General features: G+C 33.2%; 3 protein-coding genes across 5 annotated transcripts; 2 read left to right on the top strand and 1 right to left on the bottom strand.

Annotated features, from left to right (window-relative positions):
* The first annotated feature begins 416 nt into the window (after nucleotides 1-416).
* On the top strand, nucleotides 417-4,482 carry LOC123711496 (glycine N-methyltransferase). Of its 2 annotated transcripts, none has more exons than XM_045664114.1 (6): nucleotides 417-539; nucleotides 978-1,205; nucleotides 2,415-2,542; nucleotides 3,057-3,316; nucleotides 3,875-3,990; nucleotides 4,179-4,482. In XM_045664114.1, exons 2-6 carry the CDS (start codon nucleotides 997-999, stop codon nucleotides 4,339-4,341), a joined length of 876 nt encoding a protein of 291 aa, XP_045520070.1. In that variant the 5' UTR covers nucleotides 417-539; nucleotides 978-996; the 3' UTR covers nucleotides 4,342-4,482. The 2 variants fall into 2 exon arrangements, with proteins under 2 accessions (XP_045520070.1, XP_045520072.1); XM_045664116.1 differs by lacking the exon at nucleotides 417-539 and adding an exon at nucleotides 770-887.
* Nucleotides 4,483-4,749: 267 nt separating this feature from the next.
* On the bottom strand, nucleotides 4,750-5,728 carry LOC123711497 (protein transport protein Sec61 subunit gamma). Of its 2 annotated transcripts, none has more exons than XM_045664117.1 (3): nucleotides 5,575-5,728; nucleotides 5,398-5,494; nucleotides 4,750-5,100 (listed from the first exon to the last, which is right to left on the bottom strand). In XM_045664117.1, the coding sequence occupies exons 2-3, from the start codon at nucleotides 5,489-5,491 to the stop codon at nucleotides 4,988-4,990; spliced, it is 207 nt and encodes a 68-aa protein (XP_045520073.1). In that variant the 5' UTR covers nucleotides 5,492-5,494; nucleotides 5,575-5,728; the 3' UTR covers nucleotides 4,750-4,987. The 2 variants fall into 2 exon arrangements, with proteins under 2 accessions (XP_045520073.1, XP_045520074.1); XM_045664118.1 differs by having other exon boundaries at nucleotides 5,398-5,508; nucleotides 5,575-5,706.
* Nucleotides 5,729-6,525: 797 nt separating this feature from the next.
* Nucleotides 6,526-18,916, top strand: LOC123711493 (exocyst complex component 7). The gene is made up of 17 exons (XM_045664110.1): nucleotides 6,526-6,785; nucleotides 6,897-7,062; nucleotides 7,312-7,439; nucleotides 7,952-8,026; nucleotides 8,253-8,370; nucleotides 8,829-9,040; nucleotides 9,262-9,326; nucleotides 9,492-9,592; nucleotides 10,624-10,800; nucleotides 11,700-11,881; nucleotides 13,597-13,735; nucleotides 14,593-14,688; nucleotides 15,260-15,366; nucleotides 15,990-16,096; nucleotides 16,695-16,788; nucleotides 17,691-17,885; nucleotides 18,745-18,916. The coding sequence occupies exons 1-17, from the start codon at nucleotides 6,735-6,737 to the stop codon at nucleotides 18,784-18,786; spliced, it is 2,055 nt and encodes a 684-aa protein (XP_045520066.1). The 5' UTR covers nucleotides 6,526-6,734; the 3' UTR covers nucleotides 18,787-18,916.
* The last annotated feature ends 3,320 nt before the right edge of the window (nucleotides 18,917-22,236 follow it).

Raw genomic sequence — 22,236 nt, 5'->3', positions numbered from 1 at the left:
ATAAACTACTTTATATAAAAATATATAGTTGTATACCCGAAGATGTCTACATCTAGAACTGTCGTTTAGTTAAATTGACTTTGAGAACACGGCGCGGTGTCGTGAGGATAATTTGAGTGTCAAACCCGTATTGAATATAAGCGATATGTATACAGACAGACATACAAAAACTAGGAAAATTTCCTTAATTACTATTTAATTCTGACTATGTTCAAATGTCATTTAATATACATATCTTTTAAATTTATTTTGAACGCATAAGTAAACAATGTATTAAGAGAATTTAATAAACTAGACTTTAAAAATCCTAGTTCAATTGCTGAAATTTCTTTATCGTTATATCGATATCTCTATATGATCTTAATATATAACTGAACTTATAAATAACAGGAAAGCCAACGCAAAATACGAAAAATGTTACATCATACATTACGTGTATTAAATGCCGCGTACCTAACAGCATGTTAACAGATGCCATCTTAAACTCGACTCGGTTCGTCGTCATTGATTGACGAATAATATTTACGGTTATAAATTATGTAAGTACCACGTTTTTATTTCATAAAAAAAACGATCAGTTAACAAAAAGGAAATAGATAATGCTATTCGTTCAATATTTAATAGTTTATATACGGTACATGTATCTATTAATTACTTTCTATATACATACTATCTTTGTTATCGCATTAATTGTAAATAAATTAACGTCACTGTGAGCTATATATTTTATCTACTGATGATGACTAAGCATTATTTTCATAATAATCTAAACGTAGCGATTCATACCGGCTAGATTTTATAAACTTTACTCATAATATAGTAAAGAGTTATCTGTGTTTGTCCTCTCAGTGATTTTAAGTGAGAGCGTTCTCAAAATTTAATCAAATGTAAATAATATATTTAAATATTATTTGGTGTCATCAAAGGCTCGTAGTCTTTTCCGTATTCATATTCACAGCTGCGAATCTCATTTCCAGACATCGTTTCTCGTGAAAAATGGCGTCGGATAAAGTCTTTCATTCCCGCTCTCAAGGTATTCCCTCTGAGGGAGTTAAAGACCAGTATGCTGATGGTAAGGCTGCGAGGATATGGAAGAAGTACATTGGTGATAGCAACAAACGAACACAGAATTATAGGACCTTTTTGAGTGGAATTCTCAGAAAACATGGTTGTGTTAAGGTTCTCGACGTAGCATGTGGTACAGGGTAAGTGTATATTTTATTACGCACGAATTGTAGAACCTAGATTTAGTTTAAAAAAAATAGTAAAGCAATTTTTATAAATATTTTCAGCAGCGACATTCTTCATTTAAACTGACAAAGAAATATGTTAAACGAAGTCAAATATGTATTATTTATTTGTTTTTGTTAGCCAGTCTAGTTAAATCAGTTATGATAAAAATCTTACACATGAATAGGATATTGTTTTGTTTATAAATGCGCTCTCATTATTTTGATTTGATAATTCTTGTTTTTATGTAACAAAATATTATTTGTTTAGTTTACTTGTTATCATATTATGTTATCTTATAAGTGTAAATTTATACTGCCTCTTTAGCGCGGGTGGTCACCTACATAAAATAGTTTCGTTGCTTGAAAACTTTTTGTCTTGTCCATTTATAAAGTTTTTACATCAAGTTACGACAGAATAAGCGCGGTGACCGTGGGTCACAGATAGTTTAAGATAACAGACAACACGTTAAAAAAGATTACAAAAACAGTAAAAATACTACTTATTGATTAAATAGGTTGACGATTATATGACAATTTTAAAATGTTCTTATAAAACAATTATCTCGTTATTAACAGTTTGAATGATCGATGATTTTAAAACACGTAATAAATTTTGAGCTATGTCGGCCTAGTGGTTTCAGTGCGACTCTCATCCCTGAGGTCGTAGGTTCGATCCCCGGCTCTGCACCAATGGCCTTTCTTTATATGTGCGCATTTAATATTCGCTCAAACGGTAAGGGAAAACATTGTGACGAAACCGGCTTGCCTTAGACACAAAAAGTCGAAGGCGTGTTATTAGGCTACTTGCCTATTAGATTAACAAATGATCATGAAACAAATACATAAATCTGAGGCCCAGACCTAAAAAGGTTGTAGCGCCATTGATTTATTATTTTATTTATATGTTTTTACTACTTTACTTACTAATTATTCTCGGGATAATTGTGCACAATTGGAGTCCTTATTAAGGCATGAATATGACTACCATATAAAATATTGTAAATTTAGTATTGTCTATGGTTAACATAGCTTTTACACATTGAAAGAAAACTTCTTTTAGAATTTTTTAAATTAGAAAAGAGAATTTTTAACCGGATTAAAGCTATTTGTATTATTATAAACTTTTAATTAATTTACATATTTTTAAATTAAAAATTGATTTTATTGTATATTTACTTTTAGTATAGACTCTATGATGCTCGTCGACGAAGGCTTTGAAGTGGTGTCAGTGGACGCGTCCGACAAAATGTTAAAACACGCTCTCAAGGCTCGATGGGAGAAACGGCGTGATCGGAAATATGATGAGTGGAGTAAGTAATAATACATTTTTTTTTCATACCGAAGTCATATGTAATTAGAAACCATCCACGGTTTATCAGTGACGCTGTAACATTTATTCATATAGGTAATTTACGAAAGGCAATACATAAAATTGTTTTTATTTAAAATTAACTAAAAGCCCTCCAAACATGGGGGTAGAACGGAAGAGAAGAACTGGCAAGCATATCTCTGTCACTTTTTGATCGCTAACCTATTTTTATTAAAACCCTTTTGAGGCTGGCAAGAATTAGAATTCGTTAATTATTGTTCATATTGCTTAGTACAATTTTATTAAGTACCAGCATTTTATTTATGACTGATATCTAACCCCAACAAACACGACATAGAAGTCATGTTCTATCAATTATAGCCCTACCATGTGACATAAAACGAGTTAAATTAATCATCTTAATAAAATCCTGGAATTTATTCCATATGTTATTTTTTGTATAAAAAACCAAACGGTCGTTTAAATGTTTAAGAATACCTATATACATATTTCAGTAATTGAAGAGGCCAGTTGGGAAAGTCTTCCACAAGACATCGAATCATTTCTGCCTGGCGCCAAGTTTGATGCTCTTATTTGTCTTGGAAACTCATTTGCCCATCTCTTAGATGAATACGATGATCAAAGAACACAAAAGATGTGTTTAGAAAATTTCGCAAAAGTCCTAAAGCCTGGAGGATTGTTGATAATAGACCATCGAAATTACGATGCGATGATCGATAAGGGCTCTACGCCTGGACATTCAATTTATTATAATGTAAGTAAATTTAGATTGATCTTGTATATACATTAAATGTCTTTACAATAGAGTTAAGGTAAAGAAAGATTTAATACATGGGTGCAACGCTTCGAGGTGTCCGCGCCCCTATCGTACGTAATACATACTAGTATATGTATATTATACGAATTATGTGTAATAAGTTCTGTCATTGCCTCTATAGACCAAGCGCCTGAGACAAAAATACATTGCGCTAGTAAAAATTCAATTTATATTAAACGAACGGGAGTCAGAATGTAATAGGTTGAAAATATACTTTCACCATTATTAAAACTCTGCGCCTACCAATATTCAAATGCACATTTGCTTGTTCGCGTAGTTTTATCCCCAGGAACCAAAACATACAACAACTCAGTAAAATAAAATGTAAAAAGCAATCAATATGTTTGTTTTAATACCAGAGATAAACGAGCAGGATAGTAGGGATACTTTTAGTTTAAAGTAAGGAAGTTTCAAAATTATAAGTACATTTGCCCCATGTCTTATAGAGCAATCTCTAATCCAATCAAAATAATATTCTCCTGTCTTCCTTTTCAGAGTTCCTACCCAGTAGATATCAAGACATCAGTGCTAGTCGTTCGCGGAAAACCGGAACTAGTTGCGTTAGATTATTGCATTTGCCCTACAGAGGATGGGGATATTGCTGAAAAGAGGTAATTGTAACCATTGTTTTGCAATTCTAGAAATAATGGACACGCTACTTCTCAGTAATAATAATTATATTCAGAGCCGTTGGTCATGGTTGAATATTTGTGCAATACTTTTTGTTTTTTATAGATATCACCTTTTTTATTTACAAGGAGTCACAACATCCAGGAGTTAATATATCTTTTTATTTCAGTGAATTCCGCCTCTGCTACTACCCTCACAAACTAGATAAATTCACAGAAATGTTAGATGATGCTTTCTCAAATAAAGCTCAACACAGTATATATGCTGACTTTAAACCACTTAATCAAGTACCGGAGCCAGCTTACTACATCCATGTCATGCAAAAGGAATGATTTGAAGATATTGATTTGAAGATGTTATATTTTTATATTTAAAAAAGTTTATTTAAGTCCAATTATCTGGACTCTTTTTTATTGAATCTTTCTTGTTGTTGTTAACTAAAATTCCAGTAATTAAATTGCTAAGAAATGAAACTTATTTATTTACTCTGTGCTCACATAGATTTATACAGCTTGCTCTTTCTCCATATATGTGGATGAAAAGAAAGGAGAAAGATTAGGATATATTACGTATGTATAATGCAATATTTCGATTATCTTATTACCTACTGTTTGTATGAATTCTCTATCAGAATTTGGGCGATTTATAAAAACATTAACTACAATGCTAAAATATACTGGCATGTAGCCCAACATATGATGTAATGTATGTAAGTTCCAGGAGTGAATTAATAAACAAAATAGTTATAAATATTTTTTATTATTGATCTATTCACTGTGAGTAAATGTTTAAAGCTCCCAACATAAACCTCAATTGCAATAGTGAAACATGTTAACTGACAATATAACATTAAATAGAAATATTTTTTGTAAAAAATGAAATAATTTATTGCAATAAAAACATGAAAGTAGAAGCGAGAATAAACTAAAGAAACCAGAGGACTTAAAGATAAGTTAAAACTAGAGCTAAAAGTACCATCTATGAGCCTACAATAATGTTGTTGATTGGAATATGTATCAACTTAACAAAGAAACCAATGAATCCCATGATGCAGAAACCAATAGCTGTAGCAATTGCTATCTTCTGGAACTCTGAAACAATTTGTGTCCTTTCAAGTTAAAGTGCTATTCAGCAGTTTTAAAGTAACAAAGATTAAGTTAGAGAATCACTGTTAAGACTAATAGATACAAGTACATATTTTAAGTTTATAGTCAACCCTCTATATAGGTGGTTATTGTAATGACTTATAATGTACTAGACTATAGCTACTTTAAATTTCGCGTTACAATAAAGTGGCGACATGCCAGCGCAACAACTGTGAAACATACAAATGGTTAGTTAAAATATTTCTGGAACACTGTTATAATTTTAAATAAATATTCACTGACCTTTTCTGTCTGGCTTAGTGCATCTTCTCACTAATCTGATAGAATCCTTAGCGAACTGTCTGCCAGGCTCTACGAACTTTACGATTTGGTCCATTTTCTGAAATAAATTTTCTAATAAGTAATATTAAAATAGGAAGTAAACATGTTAGCACTAAAAAAGTATTTTTATATACTTACAAATTAAAAAGATATGTACACTCAACAGTGGAATAGCCACAAATATATGAATTTTCTTAAAAAATCTCAAATTCGTAATGTTTCTCTGGTGAACGTACGTGAAATGTAAAAGACAAAACAAGACAGCTTTCAAAACGTCAGCCACGTTTCGAACAAGTACGGCACGTCATCGAACTGCGATCGGATACTTTTTCTAAATATAACATGCAAATTTTAATGTGGTAATTTGGTAATTTGCTATAAATTTATACAGCTCTATCTAGTTTATCTTAATATTAAATTAAATCATAAAATACTTTTTTTTACTATAATTGTAATAATAGTTAAGTAAATGTATTGTTTAAAAGTGTTTTTTTTTTAATATATTGTCTGTTGTCTTGAATAATTAAATTTCAATGTATGAAAATTACGGTGTTTGTCGAGCCGCAACAAGTATTAATTTACCTATGTTATGAACAGTAAGACAAAGTAGGTATCCATTCTTAAATGTTTACCCCAGAAACGAATAAGTAAAAGGATAAGTCGGTATTACTCCCACAAAACTACTATAAACGTAAGAATCTGCGTGAACTGTTGTTTAGCATACACTAAGAATTTTTTGGAGTTTATTGGAGTTTACACCTTAAGAAACGATTTGAGTTATAAGGCCCAGTACGGAAATTTTATAGAAATAAATTTGTATAGAAAGAGACAAACATATATACTGTAGGATTGAACGTGTAAAAGAATGATTCCATCTCATTCTCTCTCTAAAATTGGATTTGTATAAATTATTTGTATAAATAACTAACATTATGATGCATCCATCATATTTCCATCATAGTCATGGAAACAACGCGTTTATACTTAGAAATAAGTTTATAACACGGCCCCGTCTGGGGCGATTAGCGATTAGGGGCCAATTCACAATGATTGTCAAAATTTTGTAGACTGCCACTGTCAAGTGTCAATTTGTGAAGACTGATAAGCAAAACTAATTTTATTTTATTTGTTTATTACATTTTATTTATAAAATTAATAAAAAACAATGCTGAGATTATATTTAAATTAATGTGGTTTTAACTTCCCAGGAAAGCGTCGGAATGTTTTGTAGCATGCTGTTTTAGATTATTACTTTCGTAATTACAAAGTGCTAACCGTAGACGTATATAATTTTTTTCATGATGTATGCCGTAGAGAAAAAGTATGAAATAGAAATGAAATTGAAGAAGGTGAGTTTGAGTGACACCAAAATAACATTTTTTAATAGTAATTGTGATAACTCTGGGTACAGAAGATCTTATACTATAAGTAGTAAAAGGAGGCGTGTCCTTGTTTAACAGGAGATGATGAACATGCAAGAGCTTAAGGCTGCTGCTAATCGCAGTATGTCGATTGCAAATGATGTCTGTAATGTACTAGGTGCTTGTGAACAAAGACTTCAACAGCTTGAAAAAGCAGTTTTACCACTGTATGGAGATACGGCAAGACTTCAGCATATACATCAAAGTGAGTTGATTGGCTGTTAAATGTCAGAAAAATGTTTTGGTACTTAAAATTTCAGAAATGTTTTGGAATGTAAAATTTAAGCATGCTTAAATAATAAATATATCACCAGGTGAAGAAATTAAGGATGTCTTTGTGTAAGAAATCAAAGAAAGAAGAGAGATATTATTCAGTTTAGAAATTATTGTATTCCATCTGCTAGAATATAATATGGTATATTTGTTTAGGTTTAATATTCATATTGAATTCTAGATATGGACCGCACAGTCAAATCTTTGGAACATGTAATAAACTATTACATGGTGTCTAGAGAATTAGCTGATCTTATCCAGAATGGGCCACATACTTCTACCACAGAAGCTCTTAATATTTACTTAGAGGTGATATTTACATTATTAAAATTAGTCCATAGCAATATTTCATAATTGTATATTTACAAATTTGTGTAACAGTCAACAGGGAAAGAGAGCAAATTACCTTTTATATTTTTTACACTCAATTTCTTTTTGTCATTGGCTAAGAGCACACCTTTCAGTGTCTTCCTGCCTAAGGCAATTTATTGCTTATCTGACATTAAATACATAAATAATTTGTATTACTAATGCAAAGGCACTGGTTATATTTTTCTAGTGTCATTAAAATCATAAGATTTCTATCATCGGTTTCTTTGAATATTTCTTTTTATAGGCATGAATGTTATCAGTGCTAGGCAACTGCTGATATTTTTATTTTAAGGTGTTTACTGTCAGTTTAATTTCTTAGCATATAAAGCATTAACTTTCTAATAATTTATGAACAGATAATGAATGTCTTGCATAACCACTAGATAAATGTTATACACTTTATCATAAAACATAATAGACATTAAAAAAGTTTATTTTGACTGTTTTAGGCACTGGATAAACTAGCAGAGGCTCAAAACTATTTCAATAAAAACAATCCACAAAGTGTTGAACTTGAAAATATTGTAAGCATACAAGGTTTTAATATTTTTTTATAAGTATATTATTCATAAATTAACATAACTTTGATATAGGTCTCTTGCATGGGTCAAATGGAGTTTATGGTGATTCTCATTGTATTTTTTTCTTGAGCTGAGAGAGAATATGTATGAGAATAAACAAAAATAGCTATTTAATATGAACAAAAGTCCTACAATATAATAAGGTAATCTTGACTTTTGATGATTTTAGAACCAACTATATAATACTGGGGTGCTAAAATTGGAGGCGTCATTTGAAGAGCTTCTCAGTCGCAACACAAGACCCCTATCTCCAACAACACTCATGGATATGATAGCTCTTGAGGAAGGTTGTTTAAATATCTAATTATATATGAAAATAATATCTTGTTGTTAGACATATGTTATATATAACTAGTATTTAAAACCATTGCTTATGCTAGTATGAGCTTACACATTTGTGGTAATGCTCTTTGGTTTGCTTTTTTGTGTATCATCTCCGTGACCTTATTAAAATATCAGATGGAGAATCTATGCAAAAAAAAAACAAGATTAGATTTCATGCCTTGTGTATGGAGTGTCATATAAGTTTATATATGAATTGGCACTAGTTTTGTTAGCATAAAGTATTTTTTAAAATTCTGTTTATATGTTATACTGATTTCTTAATTCTTTATCATACAAAATTTAGAATTGTATCTTAAATCATTCATTGAATAATAGGTATGGGTTTGTGATTGGTCCATAACAATCACAACTAAGGCACATGTTCTGTTGTTTATTTTTTTTAATGTTGATAATATTTCAGATTCAAGTGTAGACAGTATATCAGTGAGTGGCAGTAACTCAACAACTGTGACAAGCGTTGAAACTATGCGGGCGGCTGCTGCATGGCTCAGTGCAGCTGGTCGGCCTCCATCCGGGCCCTTGCTCGCTATCAGGGCGCCGGCTGCTAAGAACTCACTTGTGGCTTTCAAAGACTATTTGAGATCTAGATCTATGGCTGCTTCTCCATTAATGGTAAGTTTGATTTTAAAATATTTGTTTGTTAATATATACTGGGGTCTGACAGGAAATAAGAGAAGTGAGACGCAGAAAGTCAACTCTTTGCAGTTTGTTTGAATATTCACTTATTAATGAATTAACCATTATCGTGCATAACTGAATTATGAGAATGATAAGTTACTAATTAAATATTAAGTATAGCCACAAATTGATGAAGTACCATATTTTTTTTACAGAGAAGCAAAAATTTGTTAAATCGTGCTGACAGTACATCTAGAAGGACCAGTAAAATACAGAAAGTGTAAGTTTCTTATTAATTAATAGTTAATTTTGGTATTTTGTTTATATTATACGTAAAAACTAATCTCTATAAGCGCTCTCAATTACGATTTTAATTATTGAAACTGATTTATTTTTGAAGTATAAATACTTTATAGTTGTATTATTTATCGGTTTAATTTTTCAGTTTAGAAAAGCGTGCAATCAACATAATGATGAAAGCCTCACAGACACTGGAGCAGTCCACGGGATTGGCCATTGGCCCTCGGAGATCAATCAATGATGCTTGTGAGATATTAATCTACATTAATATTTATTTATCAACACTTCGTTGCACATAATATAAAAAGTGAACATAATTAAATGAAAAAGTGGGCAACTGGCGGCCTTATCGCTTTCCAGCGAACTCTTCAGGCAACCACTGTGAGAAGGGAAAAAAATGTTTTAAATTAGTTAATGTAGGCAAGAAGTGCAAAAATACATATTACATACAGTTATTAACACAAACCTAAACAGGAACAAAAAAAACAAACTATGCTAAAAAAATGATACATGAAATATTCAAAGTAAAAAATGCACATGAATCCCGATAATTTAACATCAGTCTCACGTCGGGTAGTGGTTAGTAAGAAATTTAGGTATACTATGTGGACAGGAAAACCCCATTGAAATCCTATATGATCCCTGAAGAACATACTCATAGGCTATAGAATAATTTAAAAGAGTTTAAAAGGCATACATATGAAAACTTCGGTGTGAAAATACCAATAAAAGTCCCTATATTGTATGCTGCATACTATTGAAAATATAGCAGTGATGTACAAATCCCATATATGTCTAACTCTTAAATATATTTAACCAGTCGCGCGAAGTCGCTAACGTTTGAACGCTAGCATCCGTTAATCTCTTAAAAGAAGAAAACTGGAAAAGAAAGGAAGAGGTATCTCTATCTCTCTCTTTTCAAGGTACCAATGTAATTCAAATAAGTTCATAATAATTCGTTCGTACTAATTCACTGTAGAACGATCTAAGAAGATAAATGTATTAGTTTTTTTAGAAACTCTTTTAGGCGCGATATTCTTTAAAGAAAATTCTTATCGTAACGATTACTTGTATTGAGTGTATTGAGTATCAAGGGGTTCGTATCCGCATTCTGTCCCTTTTCATCACAGTGTAAACACCATTTGAGAGAAAGGGACAAAATACTGATTTAGTTTTTATCAATTCATTAATTTTGAATAGGATCTTATTACAAATTAATTTTCCCATGGATTAAGTTCATACATAGAAATAGATTTTTTAAAATAAATTTGTGGTAGATATGGAAGAATGTAGCGAGACCTTGGACGAGCGCGAAGTGGAGGCGGCGGGGACGTTGGCAGCGGCCGTGTGCCGTATTGCACGTCGCGAGCAACGACACGCGTTGGGGCTGGTGCCTTTGCCCAGATTGTCCGCGCTGCTCGCTGCGCTGCTCAAGGACTGTTTGGGAATATTGGGTGAGGACTATTTTTCTCTTTAGAATAATTAAAAAATCTTCACGCAAAGTTATCTGATATAGACGCGATGAAAAGTATTTTTAAAAATTACTAGCTGACCCGGCAAACGTCGTTTTGCCATATATGTTATTTCCAGGAAACATTTTTTTTAGTACAGTTTTATATATAGGTCAGAAATTACGTAATAAACGAACACGATGCCATTCGTTTTATTAGAATGGCAACTTCAAGCAATGCTATTCGTTTTTTAGAATGGCAACACCACGCAATCTTAAGGTTGTAAGTTGTCAATGCGTTAAAGTCAATTGTCAGTAGTGCGTAGAATCGATCGTTGAGTTTAAACGGTAGTAGCTCTCTGATCGGCGCCTGCGCTGGACGTGCGCACTGACTGTGTTTAAATATTAAGTTATAATGTCGGACGACGGTAGTAACACCAATTTTGCAACATATATAGAGATTAATTAGTTATATAATGTTTTGACAAAACATTGGTTATTTGAAGCTATAGTACGCTTATAAATAAGGTTTCTAATTATGTATAGATAACGTAAGAGTTTTTTTTTGACCCGGCAACATTAGAATACTGTACATATTATATTTCTTTTCGTATATCAATTTATATTTTTTTAGCTGACATTAAAATAGGAGTTACATATAATTGGAGTTGGATAATGTTTGAGTGTGATAGTCTACTTAGGCGTCAAAACATGTGTGCAAAATTTCGTATGTTTGTCAACAAATTTCTCGGCAAAGTAATGGAGTCCTTAGGGATATTAGATTACTTCTAATTTCAATAAAATCGGTTAAGCAGGTTTTGTGGTATGGGCCGTTTTTGTCTAGTGAAAAATATTCAAAATCAGGTATCATGTATTTCTAAATAAAATAATACTTCGGTATAGCAACTGAGGTGGAACGCGCGTGTTCCCGCAGCCGTAAAGCAGCGTCCAGATGTTCCAGCAGTGCTGCTGCCTGCTGGGCCTTATTGGCTCGGTTGCAAAAGTTGCAGCCAGACCTGCAACGAGCCCTGCATCCCGCCCCACCAGCACCCTATACAGCCTTATTGCAGAATTGTCAGCACCATGTAAGAAATTCCAATTATATCAATAGAGAAATACTTTTTTGACATGTCTTGTCTCCGTCGAAACAAAAGCAGTATTGAGAAATGTATATAACTATGATCTAAGGTTACGTTATATTTTTGTTATATATCTATTTACACTCTTAAGGGTCTGTTTCACAATGTACGGATAAGCTCTACATAAGTTCTAAATAAGCTATTTATTACTTATGGGTAGGATAAACACTATTGTTACGTTTCACGACTGTCAAATAGCGCTATTCGTCACATCCATCATAAGTTATGAGTCCCATGCAAAGCGCAAAGTTTCTTATTCGGAACTTAAATCCAATTTATGTGTTGTATAGCTATTTGGTACATTATCCATACATTACAGACAGACTCTTACAATTAAACTAATTAAATAATAACGAGCGCAAAAGGCGGTCTCATCGCTTTCGATCTACCTCTTCCGACCACTGTAAGGAAAAAATTTGCAAGAAGTGCAAAACTACATCAGTTTAACAATTAGACATAAATAAGGAGCAAAACTATGCAATTATATAACATACTAGCGCACCCGCCAGACTTTGTCCTTCATGGTGTTTCAAACGACTAACATATCAAACAAAGTATAAAAGTATCGACTGCAGCGCCATCTGCCGGGCTGATTTGTGACTCCAAACCATCCAGGGTGCCACCCAAATGCATACATAACATTAATTCAAATCGGTCCAGCCGTTTGAGAGGAGTTCAGTGACATACAAACGTCCAGTAGAATTATATATGTGTCGCAGTAAAGTAGTTAAATCAGAGAGTTAATTAAATTTGGATATTCAATCAAGTCGCTAGCATTTTGATTTAAATAAAGCAGCGTTGAAGAAGTTGAGCGTTTAACTATCTGTCTGACCGAATGCCAGCGTGTTGATTAATAATGTAAAACAATGACCCCGCCACGATTATTTCATTTTTTACTGTTATTTCGGTGTGATCGTGAAGAACTGAGAGCTTGGAAATACATTAAAAAACAATTGGTTAAGTTAGGTTAGTCTTGTTGCCTAGGAACGCTTAGGAAACTCGTTCACTCACTTGTCTGACGGAACTTTAGCGACTCGATTGAATATCGATTTTTAATTAACTGTCTAAAGGTTCAATTTACTCTCTGATTTAACTACTTTACTGCGATATATATAAAGATATGATTATACCGTAAATTCCATAGCCTCACTGCGGAGACCCTAAAAGGAAGGTGTGATTTCAAAGATTTAGTTATCGGCAGAACGTAAGCAATAGATTGGGCTCCCAAGAATTTAAAATCGTTCGTGAGGTGAGGTGTCTTAGGAGATTGAGAACGAATGAGAATTACGTTACTCACGTGTCTCGTATATATAAGGCGTTCAATTATCTTGGATTAAACAGGCAAATTCGAAATGAACTGTATATCGGAAAATAGGAGGATTAACATTTTTAGGAATAGGATAATTCCAGGCTTCCAGGATATTAATCTGAAGAAAATTAAAAATTATACATACATATGTCTGATTACAATAAGGATGACAGGGATCATAGCACTACCCATCGTTATCGGTGTGTGTGTGTCTGACCTGTCAAAACCTGTATTAGATGAAATGGACGGAATACAACTTCAACTAGTAATTCTTCTTGGCTGTACTAATTAAAGAGTCTTTCTCCTTTTATTTATACGTAGTTTTTATTAATTTCTTATGTATGGTATTCAGTGTATCCGTTCCTTGGAAGAGTGGGTAGAGGGTGTTCGCAATGATGGTGCGTCTGGAGCAGTGGATGGGACAGTGCATCAGCTGCCCGTTGCAGCCCTTGCCTATTGCCAGGCCCTTGCTGCTCATCTACAAGTCATTGGTATGAGTTTTCTATTGTCCTTTGTTGACCTAGCTTTTACACATTAAGAAAAACTCTTTATGAACGGATGAAAAGCACGCGAAACTTTTTAATAATAATACATAGCTTCAATCCGTTCAAAAAGTGCTTTTCTTAATGAGTTTTCTAGTTGATTTTAGTTTGAATTGACTTATTCCTGTCAAATTAAATCTTAATAATAAAATCTAAATGAATAAATAATTTTATAGTATATTAAAACACCGCTTCTGTATGTCCCGTATAGAGCATGATTTGCGTTGTTGTATACAAGCTGAAATCTCTTTCCATCTCTATCTCTGACACATGACGATTTTAATCTAAGATACCGATATATCTGGCTTTAATTTCATCTACCGTTCAGTGATTTATTAATTCATAATTACCGACATATAATTAAAAATGTCTACGGCAGGAATTATAAAGCACGACAGACGGAAGATTGTAAATCTTTAGCGTTAAGCTTATATTGGTCTGCCATTAAAAGTGTGAAGTTGCCGGTACTCGTACTAGGAAGAACTTAAGAAAAACACTTTTTGAACGGATTAAAGCTATGTATTATTTTTAAAACTTATAGTTATTTACATAATTCTAAATTTTAATTTTTTTCCGACGTTTCGCGTACTTTTCAGTGTGCGTGGTCACGGTAACTGAAGACGAAAGGTGTTAAATGTCAAAAGTATCACAGCTGCAGAGAAAGTTGTTTTATCTGTATTTATTGCCCGGAAGTTGGTATCGACTAAAAGAAAAATCTTTTAGTCGATACATTTAACACCTCTCGTCTTCAGTCACCGTGACCACGCACTATTTTACAATACTATGATTTTAACTTATATGTTTAGGCCCAGCGCTAAATGCAGAACCGGCGTACGCGCGCGCTGCGTCACAAATCACCGGCGTACAGGATAGAAACGCACTTATGTTGTCTATATACTTCCGTAAGTATACGTTCATATTTCATTTATATAGATTTTGTATTAAATGCGAGAATATTTTATTAGACACTTACATATAACAAAATAATCACGCCCTTAATCTATCGAAACATCACGGTTTACTATTACGTCACTGAGAAAATGAAGGTGTACCAAAGAGGTTTCCTTTGAACAACCTGCTTAAGTGTACTGGGTATGTGCTACGTTTATACTGAAATTCCGTGTAATTAAATATTATGACACTATCTTCTCTATATATTCTTGAAGCCTTGTGGTATGTACATAAACATATAAGCGATTTTAAAAATGGTTACTTTCACCAGTGTGATACTAGAAACATATTCCAGAAGATAATTCATTCCTTATAAGGAAATTGTATTTGTTTATACAACAAAGTCTCAAGCGAAACTAGACGAGACTTATATTTAGTTTCTGACCTCGATTACTGAAAGACAACTCCAATCATTTAATGTGAATAATTTAAAAAAAATGTTTATATCCAACAATTATAAGTAAATAAAGATGTTTTTCTTTGACATCGAAATTAAATGTCAAATGAAATTAATGTACACAGGTAAGGTGCTAGCGCAGTTGAACTTGTCCCTGCGCAACAAAGGCGAGCAGTATCCGGACGCATTGAAAGCTATATTTCTTTTGAACAACACTTTGTATCTGTTGCAGGTATTTCATTATTATCAAAGATATTTACATTTAGTTTGTCTCAAATTAAAATAAGATAATTTCTTTAAATTATATATTTCACGAACCGAACACGATATGTTGAATATAGTAGTGTGTATATTCATAAATATAATCAGTATAATCTAGGATATTATTGAGAGCTTAACATTGAAAGAAATCCATTATTTATAAATATTACGATTTTTGTACGTCAGTACGTATACCAACGTACGTATTAGTCGAATCAACGATAACGTAGCAAGCTTGTAAAGCTCGGAGACGGTTTTTAAACGAATGATGTGTATTTGTGTAATTGAACACAAATCGCTAATTGTTTACGTGTTTACAAGCATCGTATCTTGCCAATATTTAAAAAAGAAGACCTTTTAACTAAAGTACTCTTTTATATTGATAATATAAAGAAATAATTGGAAAAAAGTGATAAGATTGAAGAAGGAAATTGCTAGCCTTCTTGCAAAGTGTGTATCCAACCTGTTGTTATACAGTTACTTAATATCAGGTGAGCTTCCTGCCCGTTACATAATGTATACATAAAAACATATACAAATAGATCTAAATCTCTGTATAATATTAAGTTTAAACCAACCACGTGTTGCATATAGGGTCTCCAACGGAGCGGTCTTTTGGACATGTTGGCATTATCTGAACCGGACTGTGAAGCCGGATACCGACGTATGATCAACGATTATAAGAATACTTATCTGCAAAGGTATATTTTTTATTATCTATAGAATTTATTGTATATGTCTTATCTGTGGAATAAAGTAAAACGTACAGACCCTTTATGCGAGTTGATCCAATGTGCAAATAAAGCCTTGGAAAACATTTATCCACATATGTATTTGAGAAATTACTACAACAAGTAAATAATAAAACTAATTTATACTATTTGAAACAAAAAAATATCAGTTTGACATTTTAATCTATTATCAAAGAGTTATATTGTCTGTGTATACGAACCGTCGCGTCGCGTCGTGGGCATTGGTGTCGCTGCAGTGATGAAGCTTTTTTGTTATGGCAACACGTCACTGTAGTTTGACTAATTATCTTGACATTTATAAAAAGACAATTTTTGTAAATAATGAATTTAATTGCAAGAATTATATTAGTTCTGATGAACGTCGTTTCCCTTTTTGCATTACCAAAAAACAAAAACATTCATAAAAATTTAAATTAAACTAATATATTATTAGATGTCTGGTTCATTTTTTTCATTAAATATTATTTTTGAGGGATTAAACATGACAGGATACCATAGATTTTTAACTAAAACCGCTTTGGTATATATTCTAACTTTTATATTTTAGCTGGAACAAGCTATTGTCGCACATAACTCTGGATGAGCCATTGCCAGCTAAATTACGGGACAAAGATAGACAGCTGTTGAAAGATAAGTTTTCGGTAAGTCCTTTAAGGTAAATTTCAGCTATGAAACGGCCTATTCTCATAAAGAATTGTAAAAATCGGTTAAGCCGTTTGAGAGGAGTTCGAACACAAACACGATACGAGGTTTTTATAATATTATTTTCTGTATGATATGTAGGTTGATAAAGCAAGTTTATTTAAAACTGTTCCTTCGTTTAAGGAATTTCATTTTAAGTAATTATAGTAAACAATGGTAGAAGTTAATGTTACTCGTTTGTATGTATTTTGAGTGTTTTCTGTGTCAAAAATGCATGTAAACATATTTTAAATATTTACAGATTTTAATTAATATATTTAATTACTTAATTGTTATTTTACTTGTATTTACTTAAACATACGTTTTTGCTTTAGTTTTTTATTTAAGTGTTCCTTATCGGCGTTGGTAAAAAATTACCGTCACATTTTTCGGTTACGCGCCATCTTTTTCTTGTCCCTACCACGGTTGGTTTGAAAATATTCAAAGCCATTAATAACAAATATATATAATAACGATAACAATGATATTAATAATTCTATTACAATTAATTAAATTCTGTAATAATCTTAGTGGTAATAAGGTAAAATGAAATAATTGTATTATTTGTATTCATGTCTATGATAGAAAAAGCCTTTTGTTAAACTTTATCTAATTATTTAACTAATTTCTGTAAAGTTGCATATAGTAGATCATTTTTCGAAAAATATGGTCATAAAGAAGTTTCACTTCTTACGTGTGTACACTAGTACATGCACACATTTTTTTTATTTTAACTAATTAATATTTCATTTTTTCCTGCAAATGTTTCACTTAACAGGAATGTCCGGGAATTAGTTTACAATTTAACTAATATATGTATATAGATATATGTATAACTAATTTATAAGTAAATTTTTATTAGTCGTTTAACCGCGAATGGGATGAAACAACGCGTGCGCAGCGGGGCTACAGCGTCCCGGATGTAGAGTTACGCGAATCGTTGAAAAGGGATAACAAGGCGGCGTTATTACCGCCCTACACTGCCTTCCATCAGGCGCACGCGCATCTGCCTTTCTCTAAGAACCCCGACAAGTACGTGAAGTACACACCAATGCAGGTAAGTTTTTTTTAATCAATCTTTATATCCGGTCCTATATATAATTTAATGGTACATTCAGATTGATTAATTATAATGTATAAAACACACCTACACACACATCGAAACCAATAAATTATTAGTAAATTGTCCTTGTGTGTACATAATCTTCTACATATATAAGGTGAATTCGTTTTGGCGCGTATTATGAATAAAATGTTAAATAAATTAAAAAACCGCAAAATCAGCCCTATTAATAAGCATAATGCATTAACAGTTATTTACAATTGTTATCAAAACATATGATTTAAAAACTCTCTCTCACTATAAAGGCACCTTGCCATTAATCTAATCTAATAAACCTTCCCCTTTAAACAATTACACGGCAGTGATCTGTAACTTCTGGAAAGGCTATTAAATAGTCTTTGTTTTAAGCGGGTTAACAATAACGTGTATAAATACGAATTAACTTATCATACTTGAGAGAACGGCTTACATAACTCTATATTGCAGTTAAAAATTTCCATTAAAAAAAAAATCAATGTCGCTACAACCTTTTTGTAAATTGAATAGGCAAGTAGGTGATCAGCCTTCTGTGCCTGACGCACGCCGTCGACTTTTTGGGTCTAAGGCAAGTCGGTTTCCTCACGATGTTTTCCTTCACCGTTCGAGCTAATGTTAAATGCGCACATAGAAAGAAAATCCATTGGTGCACAGCCGGGGATTGAACCTACGACCTCAGGGATAAGCGTCACACGTTGAAGTCACTAGGCTAACACTGCTCGATCCTCAAATTTCCATTACTAATAATTTTTTAAGGCAAAACACTGGGACTTGTATAAAGTCAACTATTTTATAAAAAAAATGTTTAATTTTACAGATTTCGACGCAACTAGATGGCTATTTCGATGAGGCCGCTTAGCTCCATCCACGTTGGAGATTCGTTTAAGAAACGAACCGTTAAAAACTCTGTATACTATTGTTTAATCGAAATCGTGCTACATTGTTATGTTTAAGCATATTTATTATTTATGAATATATAGTGGCCTTATCATGTGCTTTTTATTTATTAAATAAAATGCTGTTAAGTTATGAAAAGTGTATGTTAGTACGAGTGTGGGTTTCATAGGAATTTAGATCATATTGTTACGATCTAGGGGATCGGATAGAAAATGCCGTAGATTTATTTCAAGGGCTTTTTTCTTGATAAATCAATGAGGAATTTATGAGCACAGATTATTCGAAGAAATGCACCTATTACACACAAAAACAGTCGCTAATTACTTAATTATGCACAGAGTACTTTAACACTTGTCTTCACTTTATCGTTTCGGTGTTTATCTCTTGATATCGCATTCGAAACTAAAACGGTCGCGTTTCGGCTCGCTTATATATCCCTGGGAATTTTTTTTAACAATGTTCGAGAACTCTAGGCGGGATTGCTACTGAGTAATGATTGCACAATTCTAGAACGTCCGTACGTTTTGTCGCACATTGCCGTATGTCCTTGTCGTAACGGCATTTTACAGTGCTCAGTCTAGCTTCGAGAAGGTTCCGATCTTCCGATCGGAATGATCTCTATCGCGTATCATTCCGTCAACCTAGAAAATTCGGTCTAGAATATTCTTTCATCAAAGAGGTATAACTAGGCCACTCAGTCGAGTGGTGTAGTCACTCATGGTCAGAAACTGCCAGAAAAAATGTTATAGCTTCCTGAAAACTAGGGTAACATGGAAATTAAAATTTTCTATTATGAAACCCTCCCTCTCTTCCCTCCCTCTCTTGAAACGGTCAGAAATCACTTTTCAGCCTGCTGAAAAGCTCTCTAATAACGTCTTCGTAACAATATGTTATTTTATCTAATAAAAAAATTGAGATGCAACAAAAAGTTAGATAAAACTTGTCAATGATAATAACTCCAAATATAAATAAACTAAATCAATGAAGTCGTCAATCGTCGGAGTTTTAGAGTCCTTGAAATAGTCCAAACGAGCCTCGTACGATTGCAATACACCACGCAAGTGTAGACGATTGCAAAGCTTTCCAAGGAAACGTTTCTGAACGGTTTCAATAGTATTTACGTGCATTGTGGTGACCAGATTACAGTCCATACTCTAAAATACTACGAACAAGTGATTTGTAAAGAGTAACTGTACTTTGAACGTCAGTAAAGGATGAAGCGGACCTTAATCCAAACCTAGCATTTTATTAGCCTTGTTGGCAATTGTTTACGTGTGCTCACTGAAATTCAGTTTTTGATCTAAAATTACCCCGTGATCTCTAGAAGAATATTTACGAACTAATGTTAAGTTTTGTATGTGATAAGAAAATTCCATTATAATGGTCTTTTTTGTATATGAGACTGTATGACATGTATTGACATTTAATTTCATCAAATTATTAAGACATCATGTGTCTAGTGCAGGCAGATCGTTCTGGTGACCAATACAATCATTTAGGTCACCAATTGTTTTGTAGAGTTTCAGATCATCAGCATAAAAGAGATGCTATTATTTTGAAAGTATATAAATCCGGAGACAAATCTAACGTATGCAACTATAGGCCAATTTGTATTGTAAACACTTGCTAAAGTATTTGAACTCGTCATATACAATAAAATGTATAGTTTTATTAAATCCTTACTTGTTTCAGGGTTGGTTCCAGCCTGGGTTTGTGTCACATAAGTCTACAATCACTAACCTTTCTGAATATACTAATTATCTTTATGAGGCAATGAATCATAGAATGCAAGTTGATGTCATCTATACTGACTTTCAAAAGGCGTTTGACAAAGTCAACCATCAGATCCTTATTCGGAAGCTTTCAGATTGTGGTATACATGGAAGTTTGAGATGGGTTACTAGTTACATTAAAAATCGCACACAAATTGTCGCAATTAATATCTTAATGCCTGTTGCGCAACAGGGAAAAAGTATCATACTCGTACATTTAATTACTGAGACCCTTGTACAGCTTTGGCAAGAGACTAGAAGGTTCGAGTCCCCGAAGGGAGTTGGGCCAATCTCTCGCCAAATCCGGCAATGTGCTCTGACTTTGCCTTAGCGATTTCTCGTTTGAAGGACCAAGAACCTGAATTATATGCTTCTGTATGTTCACTGGTTCTTTTTTTAAAATTGATAGTGGGCCTACCTCCCCGGCGACGTACGCCACGGGGCCGAGGAAGCTAAGCTAAATAATTTATTCAGTACACGTTTTATTTATTGAATATGTTACATATATTTGAATTGGACATGGGTGGGGTAATTTTGCTATTTGATACAATAATTTTCCCTCAACCACCTCGGTAGAGTCAGGCAGTCAGGGAGGTTAAATAGGTCCCTCCCTTCAAGCGTCCCGAGGCGACAAGAAAAGATATCCTCTCTGACGTACACGCAAGCTCCCGCCGGCGGCACAAATGAATGTTCCAATTTGTACTCCGGGCAGGAGAGGTAGGAAGTGTCAGCCTGAGTCTCAGTAAGGAAGAATAAGGCCGGCTTCGTAGTTTCTAGGTGAAAGTGAACCGCGTTGAGATTAGAATTGAGCCCCCTAACATTGGTAACGTTCACTGACAGCGTGTAAGGGGTTGCCTTCGGTAAATTCGTCCGTTTGCCCCGACAAAGGTTGTTCAGACAGTTTGAATTTTGTGACAGCGATAATTTAATTTAAATTATAATCATCAGCGAAGATAAGGATATTATAATTGTTAACGCTACTAATGATGTCAAAAAGGTATGGATTGTAACGAGCAACTAATGTGTTTAAAATATTACCTTCCATCGGTAAGTTCCTATTTCGATCCAGAAAATAGTTTGCCGTTTGCAGTGCAATGTGGTCGAAGATGTGTAGACTTAGAATATTTAACGTCTTGACGTTCAGCGTTATTCTATTCATATGAATATTAATGGTATATAAACACAAAGGTATGGCTATATACAACCCTTAATGATATTTAAGAGCTACTTCGTTTAATTTTGTCAGCCTAATTCTATAAATCGCTACATTGTGAGCTTACTTTTTTTTTATAGAACAGGGTCAAACGGGCAGGAGGTTTATCTGATGTTAATGATACCGTCGCCCATGGACACTTAATGTTTGAAGGCGAGTGCGTTGCCGGCCTTTTAAGGATTGGTACGCTCCATTCTTGAAGGACCCTAAGTCGAATTGGTTCGGAAATACAGTTGGCAGCTGTTTATTCATAGCATTATTTTCCCGTATTGTAACCATACAATATATTTGTTAATAACAGCCACTTGCAGCTGTCAGATGCTAGATACGGATGAGGTATGGTGTAATGAAAGCACAAAATATTGTTGAGAATTTATTTTTTCACTTTTTACAAATAATACAATTATAGACTAACCAGATCTAGACT

The sequence above is a fragment of the Pieris brassicae genome, chromosome 6 (genome assembly GCF_905147105.1).
Source record: "Pieris brassicae chromosome 6, ilPieBrab1.1, whole genome shotgun sequence".
Taxonomy (NCBI): Eukaryota; Metazoa; Arthropoda; class Insecta; order Lepidoptera; family Pieridae; genus Pieris; species Pieris brassicae.
The sequence above is the reverse complement of the archived record's forward strand: the minus strand, read 5'-3'. Positions and strand labels throughout refer to the sequence as shown.

Coding starts and splice junctions, on each gene's coding strand:
- LOC123711497 (XM_045664117.1), bottom strand. CDS start 5,491: ATGGACCAAATCGTAAAGTTCGTAGAGCCTGGCAGACAGTTCGCTAAG. Junction 5,101..5,397: donor CACTAAGCCAGACAGAAAAG/GTCAGTGAATAT, acceptor AAATTGTTTCAG/AGTTCCAGAAGATAGCAATT.
- LOC123711493 (XM_045664110.1), top strand. CDS start 6,735: ATGATGTATGCCGTAGAGAAAAAGTATGAAATAGAAATGAAATTGAAG. Junction 8,027..8,252: donor GTGTTGAACTTGAAAATATT/GTAAGCATACAA, acceptor TGATGATTTTAG/AACCAACTATATAATACTGG. Junction 17,886..18,744: donor TGAAGTACACACCAATGCAG/GTAAGTTTTTTT, acceptor TTAATTTTACAG/ATTTCGACGCAACTAGATGG.
- LOC123711496 (XM_045664114.1), top strand. CDS start 997: ATGGCGTCGGATAAAGTCTTTCATTCCCGCTCTCAAGGTATTCCCTCT. Junction 2,543..3,056: donor TCGGAAATATGATGAGTGGA/GTAAGTAATAAT, acceptor TACATATTTCAG/TAATTGAAGAGGCCAGTTGG. Junction 3,317..3,874: donor GACATTCAATTTATTATAAT/GTAAGTAAATTT, acceptor CTTCCTTTTCAG/AGTTCCTACCCAGTAGATAT.